The following is a 14,143-nucleotide window of genomic DNA, read 5'->3' on the forward strand; positions in this document are numbered from 1 at the left end:
AACAAAAACAATTTAAAACACTCAATTTCAATATCTTATCTTTCATTCACTTATTTCACCGACCTCCTCACACCTCCCTTTTTGTATTCCAATTCTGTCAAATGTTTCAGCAATTCCTTTCCATCTTTCTCTGTTTTCTATCCTGTAATTATCTTAACACATTCTAACCTTATTTTACCTTTAAAATTCTATTAATCTATTTATACTTAAATCCTTATAACATTTCTACTAAAGCCATATAACTTCATTCCAACAATCTTTTAACATTCATTAATTTTGCAGTATTTCTGTAAATAATCTTTAAACTTTTTCCAGTCTTCTTCCACCCACTCTTCTCCCTGGTCTCGGATTCTGCCAGTCATTTCCGCCAGTTCCATGTAGTCCATCAACTTCATCTGCCATTCTTCCCGGGTGGGTAGATCTTGTGTCTTCCAATACTTCGCGATACTTATCACGTTGGCCCGTTGTTCATAAGCAGCGTGGGCATGCAAGGTTGGCGAGGGAGCAGCGCTCTTCCTAGAATGGTCCTGGAAGCACCCAGTTAAATGCCCGGTCATGATTGCTGCTTCCTTAATGTCCCACATCTCTTTGCTGTGGTGCACGTTTCAGTGATGAACGGAAGGGCAAGGGATTTGAAATAGAAAGAAGCAAAGCAAAATGAAACACAAGGCATGATTAGTTTTGTGCAGCCTACTGCTACAAGATGCAGGGACGGCCACCAGATTTAGATGGCTTTTCAAGGACATTAGATAAACCCAAGGAAGAGGAAGAGGCTGTGTTGGACATGCCCCCAGCACCAGTTTCTACGGTGCCAAGTTCCTCCTGCACAGCCGTAGGCTGTCTGGGTCGGATTCAGCTAACCTGCTCCACTTGCATAAGCTAGTGCAAGGATTCCTGCTACTGTAAGGATGCTTTCGCCCCTCTCTCTGCATGCCCCCTGCCCCCCCCAAAAAAATCTGCTCTGGGGAACAGGGGAACCCCCCAGAACATCATGCAGGGAGAGCAGAGGAGATGATTGATCCATTGGGCAGGCAGGAGTCCTTTTGCAGATGGAATGGTCTCCTTGTGCTATATTTTGCCAATGAAAATTTCTCCAATGAAAATAGAGCCATCCTAAATAATCACAATCACAGTCATTTTATTATTTATACCCCACAGATCTGATTGTGTTGCCCCAGCCACTCTGGGCAGCTTCAAACATATATAAAAACCTAACAAAACATAAACATTTAAAAACCTCCCTAAACAGGACTGCCTTCAGATGGCACCTCAAGGTTGTATAGTTGCTCATCTCCTTGGCTTGGGGGCTGCATAACTCCATACCTTCCAACATTTCTCTGATGAAAATAGGGACGTCCTAAGGAAAAGCAGGACATTGCAGGATAAAATCAGAAACTGGGACTGCTTCCGTAAATCCAGGAATATCCCTGGAAAAGAGGGACACTCGGAAGTTCTTCAGCAGTGGGAAATGGGTGAGGAAGAGGAGGGGCACCACAGCAGCAGTATTCATTTTCAACAGTGGCAGCTTGAGTTTGGGGCATTCCTCTGGTTCTTCTCGCACACCCATGTGGAGCAGAGAACAATTAAGATTGCGGGTGGGAAATTAAGGTAAGTGGACTGGGAAGATGAATTGGAAGAGCACAAGCGCGCCACCTGTGTTATGTCACCTGTCCTGTCACCTGGCAGCTGCAATTCCACCTGGCAGCCTCAGTGGGAGAGATGGGAAGCAGGGCTTGCTCCATAGGCTCCTCCTGCCCCCGAGCTGTTTCTGTGCTGACTGGTCATTACGAGAACGAAAGTTTATATTTATTTATTTAATTTACATGCCACTTTAAACTTCCAAGGATCTCACGGTGGTGTACCTGGTTCTCCTCCTCCCCATTTCACCCTCACAACAACCCTGTGAGGAAGGTTCGACCACGAGATGGGGACTGGCCCAAGGTCACCCAGGGAGCTGCTGAGTAGCTGAGCGGGGATTCGAACTTACTCTCCCAGGTCCTACTCCAAAACTCTATAGCCATTGTACCACACTGGATCTAAGAATTGGTGCCTGAGCTTGGTTTTTTCCTCTTCCCTCCCTGTCCCTCACTTTTTGCATGTTGTGGCTTTTTTAAAAAGAAAATGAAAAAGACTACAGGGCCTGCCTTGTTTTAATTCCTTGTTCTGTAAGCCACTCTGGGAGCCTTTTGGGCTTAACGTTCATAAAAAATTAATGGATAACCGTTGCCTCTCGGTTTACGTCTTGCTGGCATCCCCTCTCAGCCCTCCCTCCCTTAGAGCAGGGTGGTGAACCTGCCGCTCTCTAGAAATTGTTTAACTCTGACCATCCCATTGGGCATGCTGGCTGCTGGGGCTGCTGGGAGCTGGAGCCTAGTGGCATGTGGAGGGCCACACGTCCCCAACCCAGCCCTGGGCGACTGATGCAGGGCCTTTCATAAGCTTTATGAAATAACTACGGCTGGCCCTTCGCCGAAGACTATCTCCTTGCAAGGTGCGGTTTTGAATTCTAGGCTAAATGTGCATTTTATAACCTTTCATAACATTCTTTAAAGGAAATTAAATATTTTAATGAACGCGATCACTTAAAGGGGACTATTTATGTAATGCGAAAAGTTAAAGTGACCCCAACGCAAGAAATGCCAGGAAACTCTAACGCTTTTTATTTGCATTTAATAAATAGAGCGTGTTTTCCACCATTTTGTTTATTATGGCTGGTATAGATGTACTTGTAAATTTTGGGGTTTATTTTTATTTTAGCAGATGTGCACAATGGAAGTTGACCATATATCTGTTTCCCATTGCAGCCTGGAGGGATATTGCAATGCCGCTATTTGTTCCAAGGCAATTTTGACGTGCCCTTTCCTCTTCCTTTGGCTTCTTTCAGTCCGGGCCGGCGCTCCAAGCTGCCCCTCGGGACTGCCAAGCAGGGACATTAAAAGGCTCGAAGGAAGGGAAGGAAGCAATTGTAACGTGCGCTTTTATGTGTGTGTTCCGTAGGGAGGGACCTGGAGACCTGCGGCCCCCGCCATGCGAGACAGGAAGACTCTTCCAAGCCGAACGATCCGGACCAGTTCCTGCAGAAGACTGCCAAGGTAGCATCCCGTTGGAACTGACCTCAGTGTGCTGTCCGGAGGGTTTGTTTCCATTCCCCTGAAAGCAAGGGGAACGGCCACAGCGGCAGAGGGTCCCAGCTCCCACCCAGGTCCCAGGCATCTCTAGGCAGAGCTAGGGGAGAACCCCGCACCCTGAAATCATGGAGAGCTGCTGGCGGTCAGTGTAGTCAAGATTCAGCCAAATGGACGTGTAATGGTTCTAGGGGTTGCTCGTGCGTAAGTCGCCTTTACTCCTGGCTAGGATGCATGGTTGAACCCTTTCTGTCAGGACAGCCTCAAGATCCGTGGCTGCCTCAGTCGCTGGTAGAATCCGTCAGTGGGCGTTTCTTAAACCGCTTCCAACATAGAAGCTGTTTGACGCCCAGTCTCCTCCCCCGTTGCCTGCGCGAAAGTTTCCTGTGCAAGGTGGGTGTGGGCAATGGAGCGCTCATACCCTCTCCGCTGGTCTCCTGCGAAGAGTCCTGGAGCCACCTCTCCGATTCCTCCATCTCCTCCCCTTTCCCACTGGTGTTACGCTGATTGCCTTCCCCAGCGGATGGGCTATCCCTCCTTCTACTAGGACCCTCTCCACCATCGTCCGGGAGCCTCCTCTCCGCCTCCGGCTCCGATGGCAGTTCCCTGACAGGACGCCTTGACCTGGCTTGGTATAATGTCACTTCCTGCATTCCAGCTCCTTGGGTTATATGACTCTCATCCAAGCCTTTTGCTTCTTCCAATCACCCACTCACTGGCTGTTTGTGAGATGCTCAGCATTGGGTGCCACAAATGCTCAGGGCGACATGTTGAAGCAGGGTCATGTTAAGAAATCCCCACTCAGCCATGAAGCGCTCCCTGGGTTCATTTGGGCCGGTCTCTCTCTCTCAGCCTTACTTACCACACCATTCTTGTTGAGGTCATCAGACAGGGCTGTCCCGTGGGGATCTTTGCACTCATCCTAGAGCTCCTTGCAGGAAAAGCAGGATGCCGGTGCAATAAATAAAATCCTATTTCAGTTCAAAGGACATCTGATATTGGGGGGACCTGATTTGTTTGGGTCATGTGAACAAACTGGCAACCAGCACTGCTATTTTAAACCGGGTTATGCGAGTCCTAAACGTAACCTGGCTGCTACATTCTGGATCAGCTGAAGCTCCCAAGTTGTCTTTAAGGGCAGCCTATGCAAAGCACGGGACGCAGGTGGCGCTGTGGGTAAAAGCCTCAGCGCCTAGGGCTTGCCGATCGAAAGGTCGGCGGTTCGAACCCCCGCGGCGGGGTGCGCTCCCATCGTTCGGTCCCAGCGCCTGCCAACCTAGCAGTTCGAAAGCACTCCCGGGTGCAATTAGATAAATAGGGACCGCTTACTAGCGGGAAGGTAAACGGCGTTTCCGTGTGCGGCTCTGGCTCACCAGAACAGCGATGTCACGCTGGCCACATGACCCGGAAGTGTCTTCGGACAGCGCTGGCCCCCGGCCTCTTTGAGTGAGATGGGCGCACAACCCTACAGTCTGTCAAGACTGGCCCGTACGGGCAGGGGCACCTTTACTTTACCTATGCAAAGCACATTGTAGTAGTCCAGTCTGGAGGTTATCAGAGCATGGAGTGCCATGGCCAAGTCAAGGGGCTGTAGCTGCCAAACCAGCTGTGGATGGAAATAGGCACTCCTAACCTCTGATGTCACCACCTGTGCCTCCCACAAGAGCATTGGATCCTGGAGTTCCCCCAGAGATTTGGAGCTGCTCCTTCCAGGCGAGTGCAATATCCAGTCCAGAACAGGCTGCCTCCCCTCCTTGTTCTTATGTGGCCGTGGCTGCCCTGTGGGCACAAGACTGGCCAGCTGCTTCTCACCTTTGGGGAGTGTTCTTTAAAAAGAGGAGTAGTCATGGCCCACGTGAAAGCATTTCGGCATGGCGTGGGTTTGTTCTGGGCTTGGCTCCTTTGCTCTGTTGTTTGGAATTAAATGCATCCCTTTCCTGCGCTCCCGTGGGCAACTCCCTGTGGCTCCTGCAGGTGGTCTACATCTTGGAGAAAAAGCATTCCAGGGCAGCCACCGGCTTCATCCGCCTCCTGACCGACCGCAACAGCGAGCTCTTCAAGAAGTGCGCCATGTTCTCGCCCGTGGACCACAGGGTGCCTCGTGCCTACGTGGCCTTGGCTGACTGCCCGCCGGACTTCATCACCAGGCCTGAGGACTATTCCAACACGCTGTTCATCTGCCGTATTGTGGACTGGAGGGAAGACAGCAACTTTGCCCTCGGGTATGTGTGCACATAGGTATTTATTTATGTATTCACAGGTTTCATAAGCAGTCAAAAGAATAAAATCAAAGCACAAGAGGGTACAGACCTCAGTATGCTAAAAGCTATAAAGCCTTAGGGAACCTGGTCCCAGGTTATTCAGGGCTGAGGGTCAAATCATGAACTGCACTGGCAAAATAGTGGCAAGCAGCACAGCTCCCTTAGCAGGAGCCTAGCATGGCGCTGATGGGACAGCCCAGTTAGCAATCTTGGTGCCGCATTCGGCACTGGCTGCATCTTCTGGACCAAGCCAAGTGAAGCTGCACATGGAGCACATTGTACTCAACCAGCATGTGGCTGCTGGCTGAAAGACATCTTTTTAATGATGTTTCATTATGTTTTTATATTCTGTTGGGAGCCACCCAGAGTGGCTGGGGCAAACTAGTCAGATGGGTTGCATATAAATAATAAATTCTTCTTCTTCTTCTTCTTCTTCTTCTTCTTCTTTTTCTTCTTCTTCTTCTTCATGCCACCTCCTCGCTTAAGATGATGATGATGATAAATTTATACCCCACCCATCTGGCCGGGTTTCCCCAGCCACTCTGGGCAGCTCCCAATAGAATATTATTATTATTAATAATCACAAAAGCAATAAAAGATCAAATATTAAAAACCTCCGTATACCGGGCTGCCTTCAGATGTCTTCTAAAGGTTGTATAGTTGCTTATCTCATTGACATCTGATGGGAGGGTGTTCCACAGGGAGGGTGCCACTACTGAGAAGGCCCTCTGCCTAGTGGTGACCCAATGGTCTCACTGTTTGCAGCTTGCCAGGGTTTCAGGCAAAGGACTGCCCCACCTGGAAGACGTTGGTCTCGAGCGGTGTGAACCTTCTCTGCCTGCCCTGCCGCTTACCCTAAGAAATGTGAGAAAGGGAATGGGGTTTCCTTTGAGGTTGTGCCCTCGGCGGAATCCCCCTTGGAAGTGGATCCTAATCAGGGGCGAGTGAAACCTGGACTGTGTCCTGGTGGTGTGCTTTTAGGGGAGGGGGTTCACTTCCGCAACTCTTGGGTGCCACCTGGTGGTCAATCGATAGGTCCTTCCTCTTGGAAGGTGGCTGCTTTGACAGGTGAACAGAGGAGGGTCTTGTTGTTTTTTGGAGTTTGCTTTACGTGGGGAAAGTAGCAGCAGAGGAAAGATAATGGGTTGTGTGTGTGTGTAGCTGAAGGTGTGGCTCTGTGGAAGAATCCCATCATATCCCCCTACAGGTCTTAGGGTGGTACCTGCACTGCCCTTGGCTGGCTCATAGCTTCACCTGAAAGGGAGCAACTGCAGGAGGCAGATAAGAGGCAGGTGTGCAGGTGGTTCAGGTTTAAGCATTTTGCATCTCTGGAGGGGTCAGGATTTAGAGATAACGCTTGGGACACTTGGCCGGAATACGCCAAGGTTTGCTGGGTGCAAGTGTCCGAAGATCTGGAGGCCTCACTGAGTCTCTTAGCGCTGATCTTACTATCATTTCCTGACCTCTGTTGCCTCTTTGATTTTTGAGAGCAAGGGCATACTTGGCAAACCAGTCAGAGCTGAGCGACCAAGCTGCATTGGCTCCCACCACCCACCAAACTTTGCTCTTCAAGAGTGGGCAAGCCCCTGAGATTGATAGAGCTTGGGTCAGTTTGAGCTGAGAAAGAGCTGATGCGAAAGCTTTCCAGTTTCGATTTTGCAATACCAAATTCAGTGGCGTAGGCATTTTTCCTGAAAATGTAAAAAATGCAGCCACTTAGATATTACGAAGATTTATTGTTCTCTTAAAAAAAAATCTTGCCTGGTGCCATTGTTTCCTTTGTTGTCTGCATTTTGGCAACATTTCTCCCTCTTTCCTGAATTACTTACCTGGGTGATGCAATGAGGTCACCTTGCTAATTACCTAGTTGGCTATGGCTACAAAATGAGGTCACAATGAGTGCAGTTGGGCAGTGAGGGTAAGTGAAGGGCATTATAAAAGTGAGTATTCAAATATTTTTGCACCCAAAGAGGAGGTGCTTTTTGGCATTACTGGAAACACTTGTGAAAAACTGGGAGTAGCTCCTAGCTGTTTGACGTTATTGAGCTGAGATCTGCCGGTTAATACGAATACATCTGCACAACATTACCATTGTCTGCTTTTCCAGCCGCCTAAGATAGCCTCTTGCTGTTCTCTGTAGCAAGACGTTAGTGTTGTCTGGGGATCTGCAGAAGGGTATTAAGGAAGTTCCCTGGGGATGCCCAGATTGGCATCACAAATAGGAAACGAACAAGAACTGTGAACAGTTCATTCCCCCCCCCCCCATTTTTCACACACCATTTGTGATGGTGCAAATACGTCTGGCCCTCATTACCAATAGTTCTGCTGAGTCTCTAACACTTGCTGTTGCTGGTTGCAAAAAGTATTGGTGTTGGGACTTTGCTTCCTATCTCTTGCCCTTTCCTGCCCCAAAGTGCTTGCATTTGAGTATGCGTAACCGTGGAGGGGCTTGGATGTGTCAAGGAATAAGGCACATGTCTCACCTAGGTGTAGAAAAAGCTTTCTTTCCAGTACAGGGTAGATGGCTTGCCTGCCTCTAACAATTCAACTTTGCGCAGAACAGCTCTGCTTGACTCCTCAGTCTGGGGAACGTCCCTGTTTCCTGTAACTTGCTACTTTGCCATTTGTCTCGGAGATTTCCCCAACAAACTTAATGATAGAATAATTTTCTTTTTCAAATGACTCATCCTTGTTGCCTGGCCAGACTGCTCTACGCATCCCATTTTCACCAAGAACCAGTCATGTCTGCCTCTTAGCTCTGTCTGAAGCATGTCTGCACAACGTATGGTCCTGTCCCGTGGGGAAGATCCCATTGTTTGTGGCCCTTTCTCGCTGGATGTAAAAAGCACCTGCAGCCATATGCTGGGCAAATTAATCCTGAATTCATCCAAGAATAGGTCTTTGAACCTTACTGCTAATCTCCCTTCCCCTTCTTTAAGTCTGAACCGGTGTGTTTTAAGCCAGGGGAAGCCAAATGGAGATCTGTAAGAGCAGGAGGGTGACTCTACCCTGGTCTCTCCCTGAGCTGGAGAGAACCACTTTGTTGGCCGTGGGCACCAAGATACCGTATTGGCCCCAATATAAGCCGCACCCGAATATAAGCCGCACCTTTAAAATTCGAGAGGAAAGAAGAAGAAGAAAAGACAATACCTGAATATAAGTCGCTCCCTTAAAATTCTGCAGGCACTCACACCCGTTCCATTTTACTGCATATCTGTTTCAGCAGTGGTATCGTAAAGGCCAGTTTTTGTAAGGTCGTGAAATTAAGATGCACTTTAACTTTTCACCGTCGGAATTTGGGGAAAAGTGAGGCTTATATTCAGGCCACTTTTGTAACTAATCCTTGCGTGTATGTGGCAATCCCTAAGGAAGAACTTCTCCCTTCCTTCAAATCTTTTGCCGTAGGGTAAAGATTTCTAATCTTTCTTTCTAATACAATGCCCAGAAAGTGTTTCAGAGTTTGCAATTACAGTGGTGCCTCGCAAGACGAAATTAATTCGTTCCGCGAGTCTCTTCGTCTAGCGGTTTTTTCATCTTGCGAAGCAACCCTGTTAGCAGCTTAGCGGATTAGCGCTATTAGCGGTTTAGCGGCTATTAAAGGCTTAGCGGCTTAGCGGATTAGCTGCTAAAAGGCTATTAGCGGTTTAGCGGCTTAGAAAAAGGGGGTGGGGAGCGGAAAAAAAATCTCAAGACTCTCAAGACATTTTCGTCATGCGAAGCAAGCCCATAGGGAAATTCGTCCTGCGAAGCGCATCGAAAAATGGAAAACCCTTTCGTCTAGCGGGTTTTCCATCTTGCGAGGCATTTGCCTTGCTGGGCACCACTGTAGTTTACAAGCTAGCAGGCAGTCGTGTGATCAAGCAGTAGCCAGGGTGATTTCTCCCCCTCCAGCTGAGCGAAGAATTTGAGCCTGGGTCTTTAGTGTTCAGACCTGACTTTCTTGTCTACTGTGTGGGGCCTCCCATCCTAAGTGTAGAATATAGGCAGGTTGGTTTCTGCTGCTTTGCAAGGTTTCATGCATATTGCAATCCAGCAAAAAGTGTGCCCCAGCCTTCCCCCATTTTGGTGCCTTCCAGATGTTTTTGAATAGAACTCCCATCACCCTTCGCCTGTGTGGCCAGTGGGCCTTCTCAGTAGTGGCGCGCGCCCTGTGGAATGCCCTCCCACCAGATGTCAAAGAGAAAAACAACTACATCTGAAGGCAGCCCTGTTTAGGGAAGCTTTTAATGTTTAATAGGTTATTGTATTTTAATATTCTGTTGGAAGCCGCCCAGAGTAGCTGGGAAAACCCTGCCAGATGGGTGGGGTATAAATAATAAATTATTATTATTATATTGTCTGGACAGCATCAGGATGGAGCAGGCTGCTGTATCCTCTTAGCCGTTTCCCTCTCTCCTCTAGCTCACTAGAGAACACCCCCCCCCACCTCACCTGCATGCTCCATTGGGGGTTGTTAAAGTATCCTGTAACCTGCTCAAAATAATTATGCCCTTCTTCTTCGACTTCTGTGTCTCCTTTCCATAGGCAGTTGGCTCAAAGTCTTGGGCAGGCTGGTGAAATTGAGCCGGAAACGGAAGGCATCCTCACGGAATACGGCGTAGATTTTTCGGACTTCCAGCCAGATGTCCTGCAGTGCCTCCCCCAGAGCCTCCCCTGGGTTATCCCACCAGAAGAATTTGCCAAGAGGAGAGATTTAAGGTAAAAATCTCAGCTGTTTTCTTCCAGGCCTCTTGTCCGCTTACAGGTTGCCTTGGGATGGGGCTGTAGTCGGTCTGGGATTCTTTCACAGGGAAAATAGGCCAAGTTGTCTCAAGTTTCGGTTGGATGCAGACAGCTACTGTGTTTGGGAAGGTTTGCCTTTAAAGGACTTGTGAGGACAGGAGGGCATATTCGAACGAAAGGCTCAAACTGGAGAACTTTGGCGCCTTTACTTATTTATTTTTGTTCCCTTATTACAGCTTTTGGCATTGTGGGGTGCAAAATGTACAGACAGTACCTTTAATTTCTTTTTCTTTTTCATGGATCTAATTGGGACTGCGACAGTAGCAGGTTTCTCAGTAGCGTGGATCCCTCTTGCTGGGCACATTTTGATAATAAAACTGTCAACTTTTGTAGAACACGTTTTATGGGTCGTGTCTGTTGACCAGCGTATGGAAAGCAGGAAACGTGGTGAGGATTGTTGGAAATCTTCAGGCCTGCCTGTGGGCTTTGGTGGCTCATGCACTCTTTGCAACGAAAGCGCTGAGAGCAGCTTTTGCTCCCTCCCTTTTCATAAGCTGCGTAGCTCATCAAAGGCCCATCTCTTGAGTCTACAGATCTTGGCTCTGATTGCCAGCCAGCCTCTAAACAGATTACATAAAACAACTTAAAATATTCATTTAAAAAAGTCAGCCGAAAGAAAACTTAAAAAACAAGTTGACACGAAATGTTAACAAAAGAAAATTAAAATCAGTATTTTTAAAACAATTGCACGCAATAAAACTATAAGTGATTGTAACATGCAGCTTTTGACATGTCTGGGTAGCTTTGTTGAAGTGGAGGTTTTTAGCAGATGCCAAAAACAATACAGCAGAGAGTTCCAGAGAGTAATGAATCGGCAGCAAGTGCAGATCTCTGAGCAGAGTATAACATGCTGGCAAGGTCTCACTCCTGTCAGCAATCACGCTGCAGTTATCTGCACCAACTGCGGTATTCCACTTCCTCAAATTCTGCGGCACGCAGAAAGCATCTGGGGTCGAGGGCTCTCCTTCCAGAGCTAGAGGCAGCAGTGCATCTGAATACCTCTTGCTGGAAACTGCAAGAAGGGGAGAGTGCTCTTGTGCTTGAGCTCTTGCACGCCTTCTTCTCCAAACCACAGCGTGAGTTTTTGGGGCTGGGGAGCGACTGGGCACCCGTTTTCCTAGAGCGCCAGGAACAGTGGCTTTGACAAGCTGGCAAATGGGTGTCTGGCCCATCTGCTAGACTGATCAGGGCAGCAGACACCTTTGAAGCATTGGGGGAGGCCTCTGCTGGTGATGTTCCTTCAGTGCTCTTGTCCAGGAACGCCTCCAAACCACACTGCTTGGAGTGTCAGTGCTGCTTGCCGTACGCCCCTGTCCCTTAAGCCTCCTGCTTCAGCACTGGCAGAGCCTCAGAACCTGCCAGTGCCCACGGGAGCTCAGGCCTAATTCTCACCGTGGCGAGAGCCTTATCTCTGGACTGTTTCGCTTCACATTACAGGCGGGGACTTGTATCGTTGGATCCTCTTTCGTTCAACAAAGCAGGACCCCTTCCTGCATATAGAAAACCAGCATGTCAAGGAGATGAACAGGATTTGAAAAGGATTAAAACTCTTCTCCCTTGCAGGCATAGGCATCTGGTTGGCCGCTGTGAGAACAGGATGCTTGACTAGATCAGCCGCTGGCCTCTAGATCCAGCTGCAGGACACTTACGTTCTTACACTAATCTAATATGTACAGGGATTTTGTGTATGCACACACAGCAGAAACTCCCCCCTGCAGTCTGTAGTGGTATAGCCCAAGACCTTTCTACCCTCAGGGCGGAAGAGCCCATTGCTGCTGCAGGCAGTGTGTTCCAGGTTGCCAAGTTTCCAGGAGACACAGCCCCTGCTCTCTACGTAAGCCACTCTGTACTACAGACTTCCTTAAAATGCCTTTCCCACCTCCACCTTCTCTTGAGAAAATCCCCAGGGAGGAAGGCAGCTTGTTCCTTTGCTTGCCTGTAGAAGTTCTACTTAAACCACTGAGCTCCTGCCAACCTAGAAGTTTGAAAGCACACCAGTGCAAGTAGATAAATAGGTACCACTGCAGCGGGAAGATAAACTGCATTTCCTTGTGCTCTGGTTTCTGTCATGGTGTTCTGTTGCGCCAGAAGCGGCTTAGTCTTGCTGGCCACACAACCTGGAAAAGCTGTCTGTGGACGAAGGTCAGCTCCCTCGGCCTGAAAGCGAGATGAGCGCCACAACTCCATAGTTGCCTTTGACTGAACCTAACCATCCAGGGGTCCTTTACCTTTTACCTTTACCTGCAATGGGAGTCCATCCATTCTTGCCCTGTCCTCTCTGAGAACAGTGAAAAATAAAATCGCTGCATTTCTCACGTCTGATACGTCTTCATTTAAGGAAGCTGGGGACACAGTTTCATTTATTTTTTGCTCATCTGGCTGGATTGATTAGAGCCAATGTTTCACAGCCGAACAAAGCAAGCAAAGGCGAAGGTGGAAACGGCGATGTGTTCTTTTGGAATTCCAAACGCCATTGAGAATGCTGAAGGGACAGAGCGGCCAAAGTTGCAGGGTCCAAGGCCTCTTCCTCCTCTCCACCTCCTTCTGTCTTTTTCCTTGCCTCCCTCCCCCCCTTGCCAGTTTTTATGGCACAGAGTGCAGGAGAAAAGCAAGGGGTGTGTGTCAAAGGAAACGTTGGAGCGCAACTTTCCACCCAGGGCGCAGGGGCAACGCTGGGGGAGGAAATGTTAAGTGAACCTAAGAAACCCCAGAGCTGCTTCTGCGGCTTCTTCCAAGTGTTTTTAATTTCATTCATATCTTTTTGTTTCTCTTGCTGCTAAACTGGGGCAAGCAACCTAGCCAGGAAAGTCCTCCCAGAGTGGGAAAAGAAAGAAAACCCCAAATCCTGGAGAGAGAGAGAGAGAGAGACAGAAGGGTCATTCTGGGCTGAGCCGCACTGCCTTTTCCATGTCTCCTGTTGTTCGGATGACTGCGGGAAAAGCCTCACGTCACTTTTCCTGAAAAGGGCAAATCCCTTGCTCGAAAGGAGATGGCGTACATGGTCTAACAAGGGAGAGTTTGTGGGGATCGTTCTTCACTCCTCGCCTTCGGTTGCGAGCGAGACCTGTGACCTCCTCTGGACCGTTGCAAATGTGAAACTTGGCACCAAAATGTGCTGGCTCTCAATTTTCCAGTTGCTCTCTCTCTCTCTCTCTCTCTCTCCCTCTTTCTCTTTATTCTTCACTCTCTCCCTCTTTTTTCCACCGAGTGTCATCCTGCCAACCAGTGATTTTATTATTATAAACAGGATGTTGTATTCACTTTTAAGAAGGAATATGAAACCGGAGGTAGAATTACACACTGCACTTTCTCAGCTGCCAAAATAGAAAACAATGAACTAAAAATACCTAGTGCAGTTAAAAGGGTGTTGCGGCAAGGAAATCGGACGGATCCGTGAGGTGGGTTGCCGTCCGAAATGGGGAGTTTGTTCTAAGCCGCCCTGAAACCCTGTCTCAGACGTTGGGGGTGCCAGGCTTTGAACACAACAGACAAGCAAACAAGCATTGTCGCCTGAGAGACCTGAGCCCAGAAGAGGAGCTCTGTTCAAACCGGCAGTAGTTAATGAGCCTGCTGCATCCCTGTAGGCGGAGTTAATGAAACGTTGCTTTCATGGATGGGAATCTCCAAGGAGGACCCCCTGTGGTTCTGGGGGTCCCCCCCACCCACATTTGAGAGAAGTTTACAGGCAGAGGATTCTTGACTGAGTTAGTTTGCTGGTTACTTAGGAGCATGAGCTGTGAGACAGGTGAGGTCTGGCCCATGGTCACAAATATATATGAGCTGGCCTAATGCACTACTCTTTTTTCCCGAGCTTTAACCTCCTTAGCTGCAGCATGTGAATAAGGCTGGCCAACATTGCAGGGTCGTTGTCAGGGTTATAGAGGCAGGGTCCATTAAGTGAACAGGTTTTGGTTTTTTTAAAGAGGCATTGATAGGAAGGGGAAGAATCCAAGCTGCATGCAAGCAGGCAGAGAC

General features: G+C 48.6%; 1 protein-coding gene across 5 annotated transcripts in view; it reads left to right on the plus strand.

The window, feature by feature from the left end:
• Positions 1-14,143, plus strand: part of DIS3L2 (DIS3 like 3'-5' exoribonuclease 2) — a 213,082-nt gene that overhangs the window by 100,050 nt on the left and 98,889 nt on the right. For all 5 annotated transcript variants that reach the window (XM_083441955.1, XM_083441959.1, XM_083441956.1 and 2 more), the window contains 3 exons: positions 2,998-3,092; positions 5,100-5,347; positions 9,911-10,084. In XM_083441955.1, coding sequence (XP_083298081.1) covers positions 2,998-3,092; positions 5,100-5,347; positions 9,911-10,084 — 517 coding nt within the window. The remainder of the gene's footprint in view (positions 1-2,997; positions 3,093-5,099; positions 5,348-9,910; positions 10,085-14,143) is intronic.

Source organism: Podarcis tiliguerta (genome assembly GCF_965153285.1).
Source record: "Podarcis tiliguerta genome assembly, chromosome: 5".
NCBI classification, from domain to species: domain Eukaryota; kingdom Metazoa; phylum Chordata; class Lepidosauria; order Squamata; family Lacertidae; genus Podarcis; species Podarcis tiliguerta.